Source organism: Xenopus laevis, chromosome 3S, assembly GCF_017654675.1.
Source record: "Xenopus laevis strain J_2021 chromosome 3S, Xenopus_laevis_v10.1, whole genome shotgun sequence".
In the NCBI taxonomy this organism is placed as follows: Eukaryota; Metazoa; Chordata; class Amphibia; order Anura; family Pipidae; genus Xenopus; species Xenopus laevis.
The window spans coordinates 5,421,977-5,443,165 of NC_054376.1; the positions used below are offsets into that span (position 1 = coordinate 5,421,977).

At 43.6% G+C, this 21,189-nt stretch overlaps 1 protein-coding gene across 13 annotated transcripts in view; it reads right to left on the reverse strand.

Moving 5' to 3' along the window:
- The window catches only part of cacna1c.S (calcium channel, voltage-dependent, L type, alpha 1C subunit S homeolog), a 233,288-nt gene that overhangs the window by 61,456 nt on the left and 150,643 nt on the right, over window positions 1-21,189 (reverse strand). For all 13 annotated transcript variants that reach the window (XM_041587921.1, XM_041587922.1, XM_041587927.1 and 10 more), the window contains exons 4-10: window positions 17,053-17,192; window positions 15,402-15,541; window positions 13,559-13,720; window positions 12,946-13,142; window positions 11,469-11,572; window positions 4,218-4,390; window positions 853-943 (exon numbers count right to left, since the gene is read on the reverse strand). In XM_041587921.1, coding sequence (XP_041443855.1) covers window positions 853-943; window positions 4,218-4,390; window positions 11,469-11,572; window positions 12,946-13,142; window positions 13,559-13,720; window positions 15,402-15,541; window positions 17,053-17,192 — 1,007 coding nt within the window. The remainder of the gene's footprint in view (window positions 1-852; window positions 944-4,217; window positions 4,391-11,468; window positions 11,573-12,945; window positions 13,143-13,558; window positions 13,721-15,401; window positions 15,542-17,052; window positions 17,193-21,189) is intronic.

The following is a 21,189-nucleotide window of genomic DNA, read 5'->3' on the forward strand; positions in this document are numbered from 1 at the left end:
TTTTATTCCAAGATATTAAGGGATACATGTGCTGTTAATATGAATCAATTTTGTTCCAACAGCGCCACCTGCTGGCAGCACCAGATTTCTTTTCCAGCCGCCCCTAGGCCACGCGGTCTGACCAGGCGGCCGCACGGTCCTAGCGCCCGCCTTCCCAGCGCGCCGGCGAAAAAACGCCGGCGCAGCTGGTGTAGTTGAACGGGGACGCAAACGTCCCCATAATGCGGCCGGGCGGCATGCCGCCCCTATTTTTTGCCGCCCTAGGCCTAGGCCTATGCGGCCTTGCCGCAAATCCAGGCCTGCCTGCTGGTCAGTTTCTGACCAGTCTGACCACCAAGTAGTCAAGGAAGTTGTCAGGAGAAAGAAAGAGGCTGCTCTGATGTTCTTCTGCTTAGGAAAACAATTAGAAACCTTTCTCAAATCTTTCCTAAGCAGAAGAACATCAGAGCAGCCTCTTTCTTTCTCCTGACAACTTCCTTGACTACTTGGTGGTCAGACTGGTCAGAAACTGACCAGCAGGTGGCGCTGTTGGAACAAAATTCATTCATATTAACAGCACATGTATCGCTTGGAATAAAAAGAAAATAAATAATGAATGTAAATGACGAAAGGGCTTAGAATAGCACTCCCATCAATTTTACATTCACTTGTTCTAAAGATTTAATTATCCTATAATGGGTGGGATTCATATACAGGTTACATTATTCAGTTAGACCAATGTTGGTAAAGTGAAGGGCCTCCAGACTGTTAAACTACAACCCCCTCTGGCAATGTTTTGTTGATATGAGGCTTAGAGTTGAACAAGCCCTGGCCACTAATCCCCAGTTTTAGACCCAAGTGTCAGTTACTCACGCGAGACGCACTCCGCAGCTCTCCTCTTCCACGTCGCCACTGCCCACGTTGTCTGTATTAACCGACTCCGTTTCACTGGTTGGCATGCTCACTGCAGAGGGGTCAGAGATAACAACATGGGTTCAAAAGAAACCTTTTCTTTACTCATGTCTGTACCCAGTGGCCAAGGTTTTGTAAAGGTCTGCAGTTTGGCTAATCATGTGACCGACACTACTTCCTTACTGGACAAATGCAGCAGCACCATCTTGCTTTATGGCAGTGAATTTTAGGATCAGAGCAGTACTCTTATGGCATATGACAGGATCAATTACTCTCTTTAGGAAAGGCTCATTTACTGTATATTTAAACTGCTGGCTGGAGAAACCCATGACAGATGATACAGTATGAAGCGTATTCATTAAAACTAGAGACAAACATCATCAGTGATGCTGCCAATACCAACCAATCAACAGTAAGGCTTCAATAGTCATCTACACATTAGAAAACAAATTGAATATCTAAATTGTTGCTATGTGCAACATCACAGGTGATGTTTGTCTCCAGTGTTAATACATATGCCCCCATATGTCTCCATAGTCAAGGGGCTGTTCCTGCTGAATTGTGCTTAGTACAGGGGATTCCCTATGCTCCAATAGTTTTATGGGATCTCTCTGTACAGACTATGAGCAAATTTAGGGGACTGTTCCTGCTGAATTGTGCTTAGTACAGGGGATACCTATGCTGCCATAGTTTTATGGGATCTCTCTGTACAGACTATGAGCAAACTTAGGGACTGTTCCTGCTGAATTGTGCTTAGTACAGGGAATACCTATGCTGCCATAGTTTTATGGGATATCTCTGTACAGACTATGAGCAAACTTAGGGGACTGTTCCTGCTGAATTGTGATTAGTACAGGGAATACCTATGTTGCCATAGTTTTATGGGATATCTCTGTACAGACTATGAGCAAACTTAGGGGCTGTTCCTGCTGAATTGTGCTTAGTACAGGGGAATACCTATGCTGCCATAGTTTTATGGGATCTCTCTGTATAGGTGATACATTATTTCTGGCTGACAACCTATGCAGTTGGGTGTTTTTTCCTTATATACAGCTGGTGCATTGCAGGGTCCAGATTAGTTGCCCTTAACTGCATCAGTACAGCTTTGCAAACCTACAAATCCTGGTATTCATCTGACGGTTTACCTGGTGGTGATTTCTGGGAGTTGTAGTTCTGCAGAGAGACATTTGGATATGAGCTCTGATATAATGAATGGAGGTATAAGAGAGAGATGAAGCAATGTGTCAGGATTATACGGCAACTTGTTATTTCAGCAGTAAAACACCATGACAATGATTTTCATGTTGATCTGTCAGTTTGTGTCAGCGATAGGACAAGGTGGGTGCTGGTTGGTCCCCGAGTTTTATTTGTTACCGGGGAGTCGGGAACCATCTCTGTCTCTTTATTGGTGTCTACTGAGGCGTAAAATAATTCTCTGCTAAATTTAACAGGATTATCTGGAATATCCAAGCCTTGAAGGCACCCTGCGTGGGCTCTGATTAATACCAGGGCAGCGGACGTGACATTCTGGTGAATCAGTGTGAGACTCATGGGAGAGTCTATCTGCAAAGGGACACTATAACTTCATTTATATTCACTTTGTATTCATGCAACTGAAATATGAAATAAGCTTTGTTTTCCTTCATTTCATATATGTTTTTGTCTCAGGCTTTCTGGTACCTTTGTTATAAGAACAATTCAGCAGGAACAGTCCCTAAGTTTGCTCATAGTCTGTACAGAGAGATCCCATAAAACTATGGCAGCATAGGTATTCCCCTGTACTAAGCACAATTCAGCAGGAACAACCCCCTAAGTTTGCTCATAGTCTGTACAGAGAGATCCCATAAAACTATGGCAGCATAGGTATTCCCCTGTACTAAGCACAATTCAGCAGGAACAGTCCCCTAAGTTTGCTCATAGTCTGTACAGAGAGATCCCATAAAACTATGGCAGCATAGGTATCCCCTGTACTAAGCACAATTCAGCAGGAACAGTCCCCTAAGTTTGCTCATAGTCTGTACAGAGAGATCCCATAAAACTATGGCAGCATAGGTATTCCCTGTACTAAGCACAATTCAGCAGGAACAGTCCCCTAAGTTTGCTCATAGTCTGTACAGAGAGATCCCATAAAACTATGGCAGCATAGGTATTCCCCTGTACTAAGCACAATTCAGCAGGAACAGTCCCCTAAGTTTGCTCATAGTCTGTACAGAGAGATCCCATAAAACTATGGCAGCATAGGTATCCCCTGTACTAAGCACAATTCAGCAGGAACAGTCCCCTAAGTTTGCTCATAGTCTGTACAGAGAGATCCCATAAAACTATGGCAGCATAGGTATTCCCTGTACTAAGCACAATTCAGCAGGAACAGTCCTCTAAGTTTGCTCATAGTCTGTACAGAGAGATCCCATAAAACTATGGCAGCATAGGTATTCCCTGTACTAAGCACAATTCAGCAGGAACAGTCCTCTAAGTTTGCTCATAGTCTGTACAGAGAGATCCCATAAAACTATGGCAGCATAGGAATTCCCTGTACTAAGCACAATTCAGCAGGAACAGTCCCCTAAGTTTGCTCATAGTCTGTACAGAGAGATCCCATAAAACTATGGCAGCATAGGTATTCCCTGTACTAAGCATAATTCAGCAGGAACAGTCCCCTAAGTTTGCTCATAGTCTGTACAGAGAGATCCCATAAAACTATGGCAGCATACATAGGTATTCCCTGTACTAAGCACAATTCAGCAGGAACAGTCCCCTAAGTTTGCTCATAGTCTGTACAGAGAGATCCCATAAAACTATGGCAGCATAGGTATTCCCTGTACTAAGTACAATTCAGCAGGAACAGTCCCCTAAGTTTGCTCATAGTCTGTACAGAGAGATCCCATAAAACTATGGCAGCATAGGTATTCCCTGTACTAAGCACAATTCAGCAGGAACAGTCCCTAAGTTTGCTCATAGTCTGTACAGAGAGATCCCATAAAACTATGGCAGCAAAGATATTCCTCTGTACTAAGTACAATTCAGCAGGAACAGCCCCCTAAATTTGCTCATAGTCTGTACAGAGAGATCCCATAAAACTATGGCAGCATAGGTATTCCCTGTACTAAGCACAATTCAGCAGGAACAGTCCCTAAGTTTGTTCATAGTCTTTACAGAGAGATCCCATAAAATGATGGCAGCAGTTTGCTCATAGTCTGTACAGAACATATTGAACATATATTTAGTGCTAGACTGGTGGGTGGGTTCCTAGACTGCCCTCTTGTAGAAATGAGTATGTCAACCCGAGCCCCCCCCCCACACAAACACACACCAGACACAAGACATACTATTTCGAGGCTTATCTTCGTCTATATCTTCATCTTCATTCTCTGGATCTATGTCCTCAGCCTGAGTGATCCAGTCCAAGTAGCCTTTCAGGTCCTCCTCCAGCTGCTGCTTCTCCCTCAGCTTTTGGAAGTCGCCTCGAGCCTTGGCCTTCTCTCTCTCTTTGGAAAACTCACTGTATTGAGCACCAACCGCGACGGGGGGAAAAGGATGAGGATGGAGGATAGAGAGCAAATAGGTTAGAGGAGGAGAGACAATACAGTAGTTGACTGTGTCATATCATAAAAAAGTGCAATGGACAAGTGCTCCAACTAGAGGCCGTGCTGTGATACATACAGACAAGTCTAGTCCATACCAGGTGCAACATGTCTATTCCAGACCCTAAACTACCAGCTCATACACAGTAATGGCCAATGTTCTGGATTAGGCTCTAGGGCCTTCTCTTTTACTAAAGAAACAGAAAAGAAGCTTCTCCAGGTTCCACATGTCTATCATTCTCAGCCAGAAAAGGCCCCCACAGATGGAGGACCCTAAGAATGACATCCCCTAGACCTGGGGAACTAGGAAAAGGTGGCAGGTCTCGAGGGGCCATTGTTTAAAACAATAATCATGATTTAATCCCTTTGAAGGCCGAGGGGAAGAGAAAAGCAAAAGCCGATCTCCAAACAACAGAGCAATGAGGACTTGTTAATTAGAAATATTCTCCCTGGTGCCTCATGGGACTCAGAGTCCAGCTCCAGGCAGCAGAACCTTCTCTTTTGCAGGAATTCATAGATGCACTGACGGATAAACAATAAATTAAAGGAGAACTAAACTGTATTTTAATAGTGGGATGTACAAGTGGATTCAGACCATTTTTTATTTAAAGATATCTGGGCCAGGGCTTAGGGCTCAAATTCCTCCCCCAAATCTCAGTGGAAATGACCTTCATGGTCAGTCTAGGTTTACAGACAAATAGATATCTTCTATAAATTTGACCCTTTGTAGCCATCAGGGTCTACTCTGGTTCCCCAGATTAGGAGCCATCAATGGGTTGGATTAGAACACTCCAATGGCATCTTACAGGGGGTCGGGTTGGACAAGAAGAACGGGGCTGAAGACCAGGGCTGGAACTAGGGTTAGGAAGGCCCAGATTTGTGGAAAGGCTACCAAGGCCAGGCCTAGGGCAGCAGGATTCCTCCAGTCCTGATGATGAAAATGTGGGCGAATAAAGGGGAGGGGATAGGAGGGGCGAAGAATGGCAGCGGACCTGGGGCGCCCGTTATGTAAATCCGGCCCTGGGTTTAGGCAGCAGAGGCACCTGCTTTGGGTGCAACAGGGCACATGGAGAAGAGGTGGAGGACAGTAGGTGTAGAGCCTTTTGGGATGACCACTGGTGGGAAGGGATGATGTGAGGCCGACTGCTATACTGTATGTGATGAGTGTTCATGGGGGTGTTTGATGAGTGGACCAACTATAGTGGAGTGGAGAGTGCCAGTCCAAGTAGTGTTGTCTTGGGCACCAATAAAACCTGGAAGCTTAAAGGCACAGGGGGCTATACACAGCCAGTAGGTAAGACCAGAGCACTGATGGCAGGGATAGGGGTAGAAGGTGGGGGCAGATAACCAGTGTCAGACTGGGACACCAGGGGCCCACCAAAAAACCTTAGACCACGGGCCCACCAAAATACCTTAGACCAGGGGCCCACCAAAAACCTTAGATCAGGTTCCCACCAAAAAACCTTAGACCAGGGGTCCACCAAAAACCTTAGATCAGACGCCCACCGAAAAAACTTTAGACCAGGGGCCCACCAAAAACCTTAGATCAGACGCCCACCGAAAAAACTTTAGACCAGGGGCCCACCAAAAACCTTAGATCAGACGCCCACCGAAAAAACCTTAGACCAGGGGCCCACCAAAAACTTTAGACCAGGGGCCCACCAAAAACCTTAGACCAGGGGCCACTCTCAGTACTATTATTCTTCCTCTCCCCACTCAACCTCTATTCTCCTAGTCTCTTTTCTTTACATCCTATAATCTATTATTTCCTCTATTTAGCATCTTTGTTCTCATAGAAATAGGGAATAGCCATGAAATAGGCCAGATGTTTAGCAGCCTGAGGGGCCACTGATACCTGGGAGTTTTCCTCGTATCCCGTGGACCAGTCCGACACTACAGATAACCATTGAAAGTGAATTTATGACATGCTGTGGGACAAGTTTCCCATAGGCATTTTCTGGATCAGATATAGCACTATATTATTTACTATCCCTTTAAGTAAAACAATTTCTCTTTTCTGAAAGTGAAAAGAAACACATTTAATTCCAACATGCCTTAGAGGCCGATATAAAACGTTACACTATCTAAGCGCACACCATGGCGGCTGTCATAACCAAAAACTGGGAGGTTTCCTACGGGCAAGGGAAGCCTTGGCTCAGTGGGAGCAGGTAGTAACCTCTCAGCATCCGCACAATAGAACAGCTCCGCTACCCTCGCGTACAAAAGGGAAAGTCTCACTTTGTGAGAACATGAATCAGAAGGACTTTTGTTAACGGCAGTCGCACTCAAGGATAGAACCAAGGTCATCCAAGGACAAAGGCACCATGATGCTGTATGAGTCGGCACTGAGAGGCTGGGGCTGCTGTGAATGAAGCAATTCCAATGGCAGACACAGTTTTATATATATATATATATATATATATATATATATATATATATATATATATATATATATAATATAACTGTGTCAAATACAGAGAAAGAATGTTCCGCGCACACAACGCCAGTGGCAAATGTAATGTGAACCAATATGGCAGCTCACACTCATATCTGGTAATACAGGAAAAAAGGGGCTCATTGCCTAGGACTTGCACTTTGGCGTGTTATTCTTCTCCTTAAAGGAGAAGGAAAGCTACCAAGGCAGTTTAGTGCCAATAGATTAGCCACAACAGTGCAAGCTCGAATTTTGCCATTTTCATTCTTTAGAATGCTTTTCCATACCTAATTAAACAGCTCTAGACACTGGGGTAAATTTATCAAAGAGTGAAGTTCCGCCACTAGTGTGAAATTCCTCAGCTCTCAATTAATTTCTATGGGATTTTGAAAGGCGTATTTATCAATGGGTGAAGTGAAAGTTCACCCTTTGATAAATACAATTGAGAGTGGCGGAATTTCACTCTAGTGGCGGAACTTCACTATTAACTTCACTCTTTGATAAATATACCCCATTGTCTCTGTTTTTTTAGGATAATAGCTGCCATATTAGCTTGGTGTGACATCACTTCCTGCCGGAGTCTCTCCCTGCTCACTCATAGCTCTGGGCTCAGATTACAGCAGGGAGGGGAGGAGGGAGAGAGGAGCAAACTGAGCATGCTCAAGCCCTAGCCCTGGAGGTTCAAGCTGAAAACAGGAAGTCTGATACAGAAGCCCATGAGTACACAATAGAAGGAAAGAAATGTGATGTTTTTTTTGACAGAGGACTCAGAGCAGCATTACTTTGAGGGGTTACTGATGTATTTATATAGATTTTTCAGATAAAGCTTACTTTTAGTTTTAACATTTCCTTTTAAAGCGGATGCAACTGGCAACATCTCCATGCAGAGCAAGCATTTAGGTGCAAGTGCCTTTGAGAACGGCAATGTAATGGGTGCAAATGCTGTAGCACCTAACAATTTCAAGGGCTCTTATCCATCTGCCAGACCCCATTCTACCCCCTCTCATCAGCATTCAGTGGTGCTATGGGTATAGTCACTATAGGGTAGAACAGGAGTCTGTAAACTCATCTGTACTCTTTGTACAGCGCTGCGGCATATGTTGGCGCTCTAAAAATACTTGTTAAAAATAATACTAATGCTAATAATCGGCTCACAATCCTGGCTCACAATGTTCCTGGTTGGAATATTATCGGTAATAAACATTATTATTCAGCTTATTATGCGCAGAAGAAAGGCCACAATCGTGCGCGTAGTGAGACAAAGGCCTTATTATACCCCGGCAGCTGTTTGTGGTGATAATGAATAAACCTTGGCGCTTCGAGTGCTTGTGTCTCGGTGATTGAACCTGTAATTTGCAGCCTTACAAATCACACGCGTGCGTCTGAAGGGCCCCCGAATTGTTTAGACTTACATTATTGCCTTACATTATAAGGTGAGAGTGCTGTAAGATCCCATAGTCACTATGTATTGGGCTGCTGGGGGGCAGTTTGGACCTCTGTGTACCTGAAATGCCAGGGTCTATTTTGATTCTCAGTCACAGTCGTATTATGCTGCGAGGAATGACATAGCTGGGGAAATCCCTTATGATGCCAAAAGATCCCCTCTAGGCACCTGCTGTACACCCCACAGTCCCCAGATGGCCCAGAAAGGTAAAAGCATTTCAATTTGCCCCTCGGCTGTACCAATGGAGGTGGTCAGGGATTTGGGGGGATTGGAGGCATGTCTAGGTGCAATCAGTCAGGGTAGATCAGGACCTAAAATGTTGGGAAGCACAAAGCACTGATTATTTATTCAATGGAGAATGTATCAGCCAAGGCAAACAATATGGCAGCACAGCCACCATCATGCAGGGTACAGGGGGCCCTGTGGCAGAGGGGACCCCAAGAAATATTAAATAAAAAAATGCAATTTGTGGGTTGCAAAGAGAATGGCGAGCGTGCAGAGTAAAGACAGATTGTAGGGGGATTTCAACAGCCGGGCTGCTCCTGCCATTAGCCAAGATGCAAAAAACAAAATCTTGTAACTTTAAGAGACGAATTTCCGGGTTTTAATATGGAAATTTGGCTCCACTAGTGCAGAGAGCGATATTGTGCTGCTGATGCGCCCCCCCCTTGACCCGCTACAACGCTGATGTTTTAAGCATTGGGCCGAGATGGGGTGGCACCCCAAAAGCAGACTCTGTGGTTACAGGGGGGCCCAGGAGAGTAGGGGGCCCAGTGAAGCCTTAATTAATGAGCAATCCCATCATATAATGATAGATTAGGTCAATTTACAAATCTTTTGGGGCCCTAAATTGAATTTTCTATGGGGCCCAGTAAAGCTGTAATTAATAAGCAATCCCATTATATCTTGGTAGATGAAGTCAATTTACCGATCTTTTGGGGCCCTAAATTGAATTTGCTATGGGGCCCAGTAACATCTAGTAACACCACTGGGTGAGATGGCAGACCTACCTATCCTCCTTGTTGGCAGGTGCCCCTGCCTTGGGGGCCCATTTGGCCAATGAGTTCATTATTAGGGGTCCTGTTTTATTAGCACAGGGCCCCTTTATTACAATGGAAGATCATAGAGTGGATGAGTGCTGGTTCCTCCCACTTTAAAATCCACCAATTGCCTTTTTAAAAGACAGAATTGAGGTACAACAGCTGACCAGTTTTGCTATACAATGCAATAGATTCTGCAATAGGTCCAGGCAATGGAATGTGTCAGTGCTGCAGATGCTACCAAACTACAAGTCCCAGCATTCCTTCAGCAGCTCAGTGTATAAGAGGACGCTGGGAGCTGTAGCACCACAACACCTCATGTTATAAGATTGTCATATTTATTCGACGGTGCTCCATGTATTATTCGACGGTGCTCCATGTAATCCAATGCAAGTTGCAGCCAGTGACTTGGATGGCAGTTACACTGGCACAGCCAGAGCATTTTGGGGCATTCAGTGAAAAGACTGATGGAAATGCAAAGGATTATGGGATCATTCAAGGTAACAACACAGCGAAGGAATTTGGCCGCCGTCCCTAAACAAAACCAATCTCATAATTCTATGTTTCCCTTTCAATACCTGCAGAGCTGAAACGGGGCCCAGTCGCTGTTTGTATCCCACCGCAGAAAGGGAATATTATCTAAACGGGTCTGGCTGGTTCTAGTTGGGCTTCATTTAACCAACACTTTTCTGTGCATTGCTACTATACTGCTACTACTAATCAAGGGGCCCCATACTACTAAGTTAGATGTCACCTGGACCCATGGGAGGTGGATTCTGCTACCAAATAGAATGAGGCCCTAACAATTCACCTTGAACAAAAATCCGGATGCACACCTTCGGCTTGATAAAGGGCCCCGAGGGGTTACCCTTTTGTGATGTATATGGACTTAATAAACCACTTTTGATACAACTCTAACAAAAAGATGTGCATCCGGATTTTTTTGCAATTACTCTACTGACCCTAATGCAAGGGAAGGGTCTTCTGGGTAAGCAGCCTGCACTTTCAATAAGTGTTTTTCATTGGATTGGGTTGAGCTCTCCATCATTGTGCTCTCTAACAATTCACCTTGGCTATGCCCCATTATACCATGCAAGGCCCATCCACTTTGACCCATGAATCCAACCTTCTCCTCTCCACCACAATCTATTATAGGAGCCTGACTGGAGTAACCCTGTACCCATAAAGTCCTTGTCCAATTTTCTAACTGTCTGAAAAGATATATGGCAATTCTTGGCCAGATATGGCTCAGGGTACCGTAACCCATTAATTTACCTACTCAGGGTACCCTAACCCATTAATGTACCCACTCAGGATACCATAACCCAAAACTTACCTGCTGAGGGCACTATAAGCCATTAACTTACCCACTCAGGGTGCCATAACCCATTAACTTACCCACTCAGGGTACCATAATCCATTAACATACCCACTCAGGGTACCATAGCCCATTTATTTACCCACTCAGGGCACCATAACCCATTAAAGTAACCACTCAGGGCACCATAGCTAATTAACTTGCCCACTCAGGGTACCATAACCCATTCACTTGCCCAATCAGGACACCATAACCCATTAACTAGCCCAATCAGGACACCATAACCCATTCACTTGCTCAATTAGGTCACCATAATTCATTAACTTGCCCAATCAGGACACCATAACTCATTAACTTGCCCAATCAGGACACCATAACTCATTAACTTGCCCAATTAGGTCACCATAATTCATTAACTTGCCCAATCAAGACACCATAACTCATTAACTTGCCCAATTAGGTCACCATAATTCATTAACTTGCCCAATCAGGACACCATAACCCATTAACTTGCCCAATCAGGACACCATAACTCATTAACTTGCCCAATCAGGACACCATAACCCATTAACTTGCCCAATCAGGACACCATAACTCATTAACTTGCCCAATCAGGACACCATAACCATTCACTTGCCCAATCAGGACACCATAACGCATTAACTTGCCCAATCAGGACACCATAACGCATAAACTTGCCTAATCAGGTACCATAACTCTTTAACTTGCCCAATCAGGACACCATAACTCATTAACTTACCCACTCAGGACACCAAGAACCAGGTTCAGAACGAAAAAAGATCCGAAGATGACGAGGCTGACGAAGTACACACAGGGCAGTTCGTATCCCATTGCGTCCTGCATCTGAACAGAAAGGGAGAGAGAGGTTTAAAGCTGCCCCTGTTCCTAATGATATGCATGAAGCAAAGCAGTGCTGTGCCTTTAACACTATTATAGCGCTGCGGTGTCCCTTTAACAATCAGCTTCTATTTCTCTTTGGGCTCAGAAGATGCCATAATGCAATAACTCTTAGTTGAATGACCAAAGGATCTCTCATGTAACTGCATTATCCATTCCTCTATAGATCCAATATGCGGCTATGGTCCCCAATCCAAATACCAAGATACATCCTCTATCCTCCCTTGGCTCCACCAACCTTATGAAAGCCATTCCCCTTAGTTGGTTAAAGGGGAACTAACGCTGTAAAAGGTTTTCAAGGAACTTAATAGGTCACAGGTCTCCAGGCTGCATTCCCACAACACACTGCTGGCAAAATCAAACTTCTAAAACATTCTAATTTCTGCAACAGAAAGTTTTAGAAGGTTGATTTGCCGGTGGAGTGACGTGGGAATTCATCCATCGGACCCATGACCTATTTTCTCCCCCCGCCTGGCTCTTCTCTGTACATTAAATCTACATGGCTGATTATCAAGAGATGCATCTCATGGACACTTTAAAGCTTTTCAGCTCCCTGACACTCTCCCTGCATCTCCGTGTCTCTTCCCATCATACAAGAAATGCCTTCGGGTGGGACTCACATCTGATATTTCTGCCTGATAGACTCCAACCCCTGCACTGGATAGAACTGAGCAGCCAACGCTATTTTATTTATTCTTTGTCCATTGTCACTGACATTACCTAACAATCCATATAAACAGTTATTAGGCTTTGTGTGACAGTAGCACAAATCTGACACCCATTGGAAGCAGCAGTCCTGTCCTGCTTTATGGCAGCTGAGATTCTAGCTATCTGTATAACAGAACATTCTGTCCCAGTGGCTGCACAGATCCTATCTGATCCCCATTGTAAGCAGCAGTCCTGTCCTGCTTTATGGCAGCTGAGATTCTAGCTATCTGTATAACAGAACATTCTGTCCCAGTGGCTGCACAGATCCTATCTGATCCCCATTGTAAGCAGCAGTCCTGTCCTGCTTTATGGCAGCTGAGATTCTAGCTATCTGTATAACAGAACATTCTGTCCCAGTGACTGCACAGATCCTATCTGATCCCCATTGTAAGCAGCAGTCCTGCCCTGCTTTATGGCAGCTGAGATTCTAGCTATCTGTATAACAGAACATTCTGTCCCAGTGGCTGCACAGATCCTATCTGATCCCCATTGAAAGCAGCAGTCCTGTCCTGCTTTATGGCTGACATCCTTGGTGGGTTGCAGGGGCCCAAATGTGGCAGCCCTGGTGCCCCCCCCCCAGTCTGACATTGGCTGAGATTCCAGCCACTTACCCAGTAGAGAACATCAGTCCAGCCCTCCATGGTGATGCACTGGAAGACAGTGAGCATGGCAAATGCAAAGTTGTCGAAATTCGTGATACCGTGTTTGGGTCCCGCCCAACCAGATCTGCACACAGTGCCATTGGGACAGTGCCGCCCATTATTGCTCTCCAATGCGCACGGCGAGGATTCTTCATCTACAAGGACATCTGATGGAATAAATCCTTTAGTAAAGCGTAAGGAAACGATGGAATAAAAATAAAAATAACAGGGTGCATAGGGAATCATTTTTATATATTTACATCAATCATAGCAGCCATTATAGGTGCACTAAATAGCTGGGACACCAGGAGATTAAGGGACTTGCCCAAGGTCTCTAGCGAGAGACCAAAATCAACCTCTCGGCCTGCTCCTTGGTAACATGTGGGTAAAAAAAATTGTAAATGACAAACATGGAGGCCACCCTAGTGAGAATCCTTCCTATGAGGACTCCTTCAGCCATCTGCCTGTTAAGTAACCTAATCTTATTACTGGTCTAGTTACCCGTAGCAACAGATCAGCGTGCAGGAGCCATAGAGGTGCTGGAATGAAGAGGCACAATTATTGGCAGAGTGGGTGCTCTTACCTGGATATCCATTTGTCAGATAGTAGCAGGTCTTGTGCATTTTGCCCATGAACAGCTCCAGCCCGATTATAGCATAGATAATAATGACAAACAGCACCAGCAGAGCGATGTGCAGCAGCGGAACCATGGCCTTAATAATGGAATTCAGCACCACCTGGAGACCTGGAGACAGAAAAAGAGGCTTGAGCTAGAAACACACAGTGGAGGGATACCCCCAATGTTTCTATATATCTGTAACCTTGTTATGAGCTAAGGGGGCCCAGTCTGAAGGTCAGTTAGGGGCAGATTTGGGGTGAGTGTTTATTTGTACCCTGGGTACCCCTGGAACTATAGCAGAGTGACACCCCAATGTTTCTATATATCTGTAACCTTGTTATGAGCTAAGGGGGCCCAGTCTGAAGGTCAGTTAGGGGGGGATTTGGGGTGAGTGATTATTTGTGCCCTGGGTACCCCTGGAACTATAGCAGGGTGACTGTTACCCCAATGTTTCTATATATATCTGTAACCTTGTTATAAGCTAAGGGGGCCCAGTCTGAAGGTCAGTTAGGGGGGGATTTGGGGTGAGTGATTATTTGTGCCCTGGGTACCCCTGGAACTATAGCAGGGTGACTGTTACCCCAATGTTTCTATATATCTGTAACCTTGTTATGAGCTAATGGGGGCCCAGTCTGAAGGTCAGTTAGGGGGGGATTTGGGGTGAGTGATTATTTGTGCCCTGGGTACCCCTGGAACTATAGCAGGGTGACTGTTACCCCAATGTTTCTATATATCTGTAACCTTGTTATGAGCTAATGGGGGCCCAGTCTGAAGGTCAGTTAGCGGGGGATTTGGGTGAGTGATTATTTGTGCCCTGGGTACCCCTGGAACTATAGCAGGGTGACTGTTACCCCAATGTTTCTATATATCTGTAACCTTGTTATGAGCTAAGGGGGCCCAGTCTGAAGGCCAGTTAGGGGGAGATTTGGGGTGAGTGCTTATTTGTACCCTGGGTACCCCTGGAACTATAGCAGGGTGACTGTTACCCCAATGTTTCTATATATCTGTAACCTTGTTATGAGCTAATGGGGGCCCAGTCTGAAGGTCAGTTAGGGGGAGATTTGGGGTGAGTGATTATTTGTGCCCTGGGTACCCCTGGAACTATAGCAGGGTGACTGTTACCCCAATGTTTCTATATATCTGTAACCTTGTTATGAGCTAAGGGGGCCCAGTCTGAAGAACAGTTAGGGGGAGATTTGGGGTGAGTATTGTTGATGGGTTGAGAGTTATTATGAAAAATACACCCCCTCCCCACCCAGTATCACCCAAATCATCTAACCCAACATCCTATAAACTCAGCCGGTTTGTTTCCTCTTTCTGCCTCATTCCATCTGCGGATGAAGGTGAAGCATCTGATTGTCAGACCCTTCATCTACTGAGTTATTTCCCATGTCTTACATTATAAAGCAGACATCAAATTGACTGTTATGTGCCTGACTGCTGACTGTTTACAGCCAGTTTAGCCCATGTTGCTAAGGGCCTCCGGGAACAGAGACAGGGGCGGCCGTGCACACGTATCGGTATCTGCAGGAGCGCAGACATTATGTCCCGTTGCTGCTGGTGATAGAGACATTTCAAGAATTAAAAGAGAGTTTGGCTGTGGCTCATATTTAAATGAAACTGTCATGTACTGGCTGTCAGCAGCATTAGGCACCAGAAAAGAAAGACTGGCATGGGAAGAAAGAGCAGCTTAATTAGTGCCCTGCACAAAGACACCGTGTGCCAGGGACTGGAGTGGAAGGGAAGCTGTAAGTGCCCAATCCAAGACCTACCATCAAATTACTGCTGAATGTAATCATTTACTTACTGGGGACTCCAGACACCAGCCTTAGGGGTCTCAAGACTCTGAACGCCCGAAGAGCTTTCACGTCAAATCCGGCTCCTTTCCCTCCAATGGCGCTGCCCCCATCTGCCTTTGTGGCCTGCTCTAAAATAGCACTAAAAAGCCTGAAAGAAGAAGAGGGTGAAGGGAAACATTAGGGTCCTGTACAGATATATGAACAGGTGCTGCTTTGCTGTCTGCAAAGGGTTATGGGATGCAGGCAATAATGGATTCAGAGCATGGTAGATACTGCATCAACCCTCAAATGAGGCATAGGAAGATCTTTTTGATTAAGCAGTTATTTTGTAGGTGTTGGACTAATGGGAAAGCCATTGACCCCTAGTCATTGGACCACATGAGCCTATATGGTAAATACAGCCCTGGTAGTAAAGGGGATGCAAACCAACAATAACAGTATCGAGTAAGGTGCAATTGAGCCTTTACATTACCTTTAAATTAACTTTTAGTATGTTATAGACCTTCAATATTTTTTTTTTTTTATAGAACTTTAATTATTTGGACTTATTGTTCTGACTGTTTCCAGCTTTAATAGGGATCACTGACCCCATCTAAAAAAAACAAATGTAAGGCTATTGTTATTGCTACTTTTTATTACTCGTCTTTCTATTCAGGCCTCTCCTGTTCACATTCCATTCTCAATACAAATCAATACGTGGTTACTAGGGAGGTTTGGACCCTAGCAACCAAATGGCTGACATTGCAGACTGGAGAGCTGCTGAAAAAAAAAGCTTAACAACTCAAAAATCACAAATAGTAAAAAATTAAAACCAACTGCAAATTGTCTCTCTAAATCATACTAAAAGTTAACTTAAAGGTGAACAACCCCTTTAAGGAAGGTAAACACTCCGTTTAAAGGATGTAAGTAGGGATGGGCGAATTTTTTCGCCTTGTTTCGCCGCAAAAATTATGTCCATAGACTTGTATGCCGTTGTGCGTCAAAAAAAAAAAAGATGCGTATCAAAAAAATTTCGCTGCACGACAACATTTTTTTGACGCCCATAGACTTTAATGGGCGTCGGCGACATTTCGCCGACTGCGAATTTTTTGTGAAATGGGTAAAATTCGCCCATCCATAGATCAAGCCTTTAAAATAAGTGAATGTAAAATTGAGGAGAGTGTTGTTCTAAGCACTTTTGTAATTTAAATTTTGTTCCAACAGCGCCACCTGCTGGTCAGTTTCTGACCACCAAGTAGTCAAGGAAGTTGTCAGGTGAAAGAAAGAGGCTGCTCTGAGGTTCTTCTGCTTAGGAAAACAATTAGAGACCTTTCTCATATCTTTCCTAAGTAGAAGACCATCAGAGCAGCCTCTTTCTCCTGACAACTTCCTTGACTACTTGGTGGTCAGAAACTGACCAGCAGGTGGCGCTGTTGGAACAAAATTCATTCATATTAACAGCACATGTATCCCTTAATATCTTGGAATAAAAAGAAAATAAATAATGAATGTAAATTACAAAAGTGCTTAGAATAGCACTCTCATCAATTTTACATTGACTTATTTTAAAGGTTTACTTATCCTTTAAGGGAACCCCTTGTCCGTTACAAACCCTGATATCCAAATAGACTGACTCTTGTGGATACCAACATTGGTATCTGTTAAGCACTGGGTACTCACCCTACTACTACAATGATGAAATCCAGCAGATTCCAGCCATTGCGGAGGTAAGCGTTGGGGTGGAACAGAAGCCCATATGCGATGACTTTTAGGAAGGCTTCCACTGTGAAAATGATGAGGAAGAGATATTCTACCCGTTCCTATGGAAAAAAGAGAAATACTTACATATAAATATATAAGACAGGTATGTGGCAAGTGAAGGAACTAATCACAACACATAATGGCAATTAGAGAATATCACTTTACATTATCCAAACCGGTGTCATAATATTACAAAAGATAGAAGTCATTGTTTCAGTATATTCAGAGATACATACAGTATATATAGAATATATGATACGAGGCTTACAAATAGCACTCTAATTAGTCTAGCCAACATGTCTCATATCTCATTAAACTAAATCATTATATGCTTTATGATTTCATATAGTACCAGAGTTAATATTTGGCCATGCAATATTGGATGGGCTACATTAAAGGGGATGCAAACCTTCCTCTGCTTAAAGTTTGCAGCTGTCCGTATTCTCCACCATTTTTAAAGGGCTACTGTTTGTGAGGGCCTATAGTCCAGCAACAGATTCCTAAAAGTAACATGTCCCCAAGGCCAGGGATCCAATAAGCTTTTGGGTGGAGCAACAGATGTTGGATCATCTTAAACCTTTAAAGTGCTGCAATGCGCCTACTGCTTTCCCCTCGTTTGTAAAGGGATATTGTTTGATGAGGGCTATAATCCAGCAAAATAAGCAACATGGATGGTTTATGACCATTCATGGTGGATCTCCGTAAATTTCTAAAGCTCTGCAGCGCACCTGTCAGCATTCTCCACCATTTTTAAAGGGTTACTGATGGGCATAAACCTCTGAAGCTCTGCAAAACCACTTTCTGCATTTTCCACCATTTTTTAAAGGTTATCATTAACTGGTAGCTATAGACCAACAAACGCAGGAACAGATTCCTAAAAGTAACATGTCTCCATGGCCAGGGGATCCAATAAACATTTGGGTGGAGCAATATGGATGGTTTATTACCATCCATGTTGGATCTCCTTAAACTTCTAAAGTTCTGCAGTGTACCTGTCCGCATTCTCCACCATTTAAAAGGGTTACTGTTTGTGGGGGCCTATAGTCCAGCAACAGATTCCTAAAAGTAACAGGTCTTCATGGTTAGGGTTCCAATAAACATTTGAGTGAAGCAACATGGATGTTTATGACCATCCATGGTGGATCTCCATAAACTTCAAAAGTTCTGCAGTGCACCTGTCCGCATTCTCCACCATTTTTAAAGGGTTACTGTTTGCAGCGGACTATAGACCAGCAACAGATTCCTAAAAGCAACAGGTCCTCATGGCCAGGGATCCAATAGTTTATGATCATTTATGGTAGATCATATTGTTTGATATAATTCAGCAAAATAAAGAACAGAATCCTAAAAGCAACAGGTCTCCATGGATAGGGTTCCAATAAACATTGGAGTGGAGCAACATGGATGGATTATGACCAATCATGGTGGATCTCCGTAAACTTCTAAAGTTCTGCAGTGCACCTGTCCACTTTCTTCACCATTTGTAAAGAGGGATATTTTTTTCTGGGGGGTATAATTCAGCAAAATAAGGAACAGAATCCTAAAAGCAACAGGTCTCCCTGGATAAGGTTCCAATAAACATTTGAGTGGAGCAACATGGATGGTTTATGACCATTCATGGTGGATCTCCGTAAATTTCTAAAGCTCTGCAGCGCACCTGTCAGCATTCTCCACCATTTTTAAAGGGTTACTGATGGGCATAAACCTCTGAAGCTCTGCAAAACCACTTTCTGCATTTTCCACCATTTTTTAAAGGTTATCATTAACTGGTAGCTATAGACCAACAAACGCAGGAACAGATTCCTAAAAGCAACATGTCTCCATGGCCAGGGGATCCAATAAACATTTGGGTGGAGCAATATGGATGGTTTATTACCATCCATGTTGGATCTCCTTAAACTTCTAAAGTTCTGCAGTGTACCTGTCCGCATTCTCCACCATTTAAAAGGGTTACTGTTTGTGGGGGCCTATAGTCCAGCAACAGATTCCTAAAAGTAACAGGTCTTCATGGTTAGGGTTCCAATAAACATTTGAGTGAAGCAACATGGATGTTTATGACCATCCATGGTGGATCTCCATAAACTTCAAAAGTTCTGCAGTGCACCTGTCCGCATTCTCCACCATTTTTAAAGGGTTACTGTTTGCAGCGGACTATAGACCAGCAACAGATTCCTAAAAGCAACATGTCCTCATGGCCAGGGATCCAATAGTTTATGATCATTTATGGTAGATCATATTGTTTGATATAATTCAGCAAAATAAAGAACAGAATCCTAAAAGCAACAGGTCTCCATGGATAGGGTTCCAATAAACATTGGAGTGGAGCAACATGGATGGATTATGACCAATCATGGTGGATCTCCGTAAACTTCTAAAGTTCTGCAGTGCACCTGTCCACTTTCTTCACCATTTGTAAAGAGGGATATTTTTTTCTGGGGGGTATAATTCAGCAAAATAAGGAACAGAATCCTAAAAGCAACAGGTCTCCCTGGATAAGGTTCCAATAAACATTTGAGTGGAGCAACATGGATGGTTTATGACCATTCATGGTGGATCTCCGTAAATTTCTAAAGCTCTGCAGCGCACCTGTCAGCATTCTCCACCATTTTTAAAGGGTTACTGATGGGCATAAACCTCTGAAGCTCTGCAAAACCACTTTCTGCATTTTCCACCATTTTTTAAAGGTTATCATTAACTGGTAGCTATAGACCAACAAACGCAGGAACAGATTCCTAAAAGCAACATGTCCCCATGGCCCGGGGTCCAATAAACATTTGAGTGGAGCAACATGAATGTTGTATAACAGCAGTTAGCAGGTCCTTGTAGTTGATGCAGACAACACACAGTCCATACAATGCACTGAAATAATTCCAAGTTGCAGTTGCTACTGTAAACCTCTTGCTGCCTCTATAATTTATTCCCATAAGGTCACAGATCTATACATTTCTTCCTAAGGCACGAAGAAAGGAAACAGAATACTGCGGCAAACACAGAGCACTGAAAGCAGCCAGAAATCTATAATATACAGTAGTAGCAGGAATGCATCCAGGAAAATCCACTGCAGCCTCCAATTCCTCTTCCCCAAAGGTTAAAGGATAAATAAGCCTTTAAATAAGTGAATGTAAAATTGATGAGAGTGCTATTCTAAGCCCTTTTGTCATTTACATTCATTATTTATTTTCTTTTTATTCCAAGATATTAAGGGATACATGTGCTGTTAATATGAATGAATTTTGTTCCAACAGCACCACCTGCTGGTCAGTTTCTGACCAGTCTGACCACCAAGTAGTCAAGGAAGTTGTCAGGAGAAAGAAAGAGACTGCTCTGATTACATTCACTTATTTTAAGGGTTTATTTATCCTTTAAAGCACTAAATGACTGTAGAAACACAAAGATGTCTGCTAAGCCACCGTCTCTTTATTCTGTGCAGCCACAGTAACAATCAGGGAGACTTTATTTACAGTAGACTGTAAGCTGTTGAGTCCAGCTGAAGTTTACCCTAGAGGCTGGCCTTGCATGCTTCCTCACAGTTGCTTCTGTTATATTATTTGAAAAGTCAGAACCAGCAGTACAGTGAATAGAAAGGGTTGGACAGACACTGCCTTCAATAGCAATTACATTTACATATCAAGCTGTGCCTTTCAATGGGTTCACCTTGTAGTATGTTACAGAATGGCCTATTCTTATCAACTTTTCAATTGGTCTTCCTTTTTTTTTATATAGTTTGTGAATTATTTGCCTTTTTCCTCTGCCTCTTTCTCCAGCTTTCTAAATGGGAGTCGCTGACCCCCAGCCGCCAAAAATTATTTTTCTGCGAGGCTCCTGCTTGATTGTTATTGGCGACTTTTCTATTCATATTCTAGTCTCTGGATTTGAGGCACTGCCTGGTTGCTAGTGTATATTGGATCCTAGCAACCATGTAGCTGTTTCTAAAGCAACAGAAAAATGATTATAAAAGACACTTGGCCTTTAAATATTTATCACTGGTGATTTATTATAGCGGCGGAAAGTCTTACCCCCCCACCTATATAATTGGGACACACAAACTGAATCACA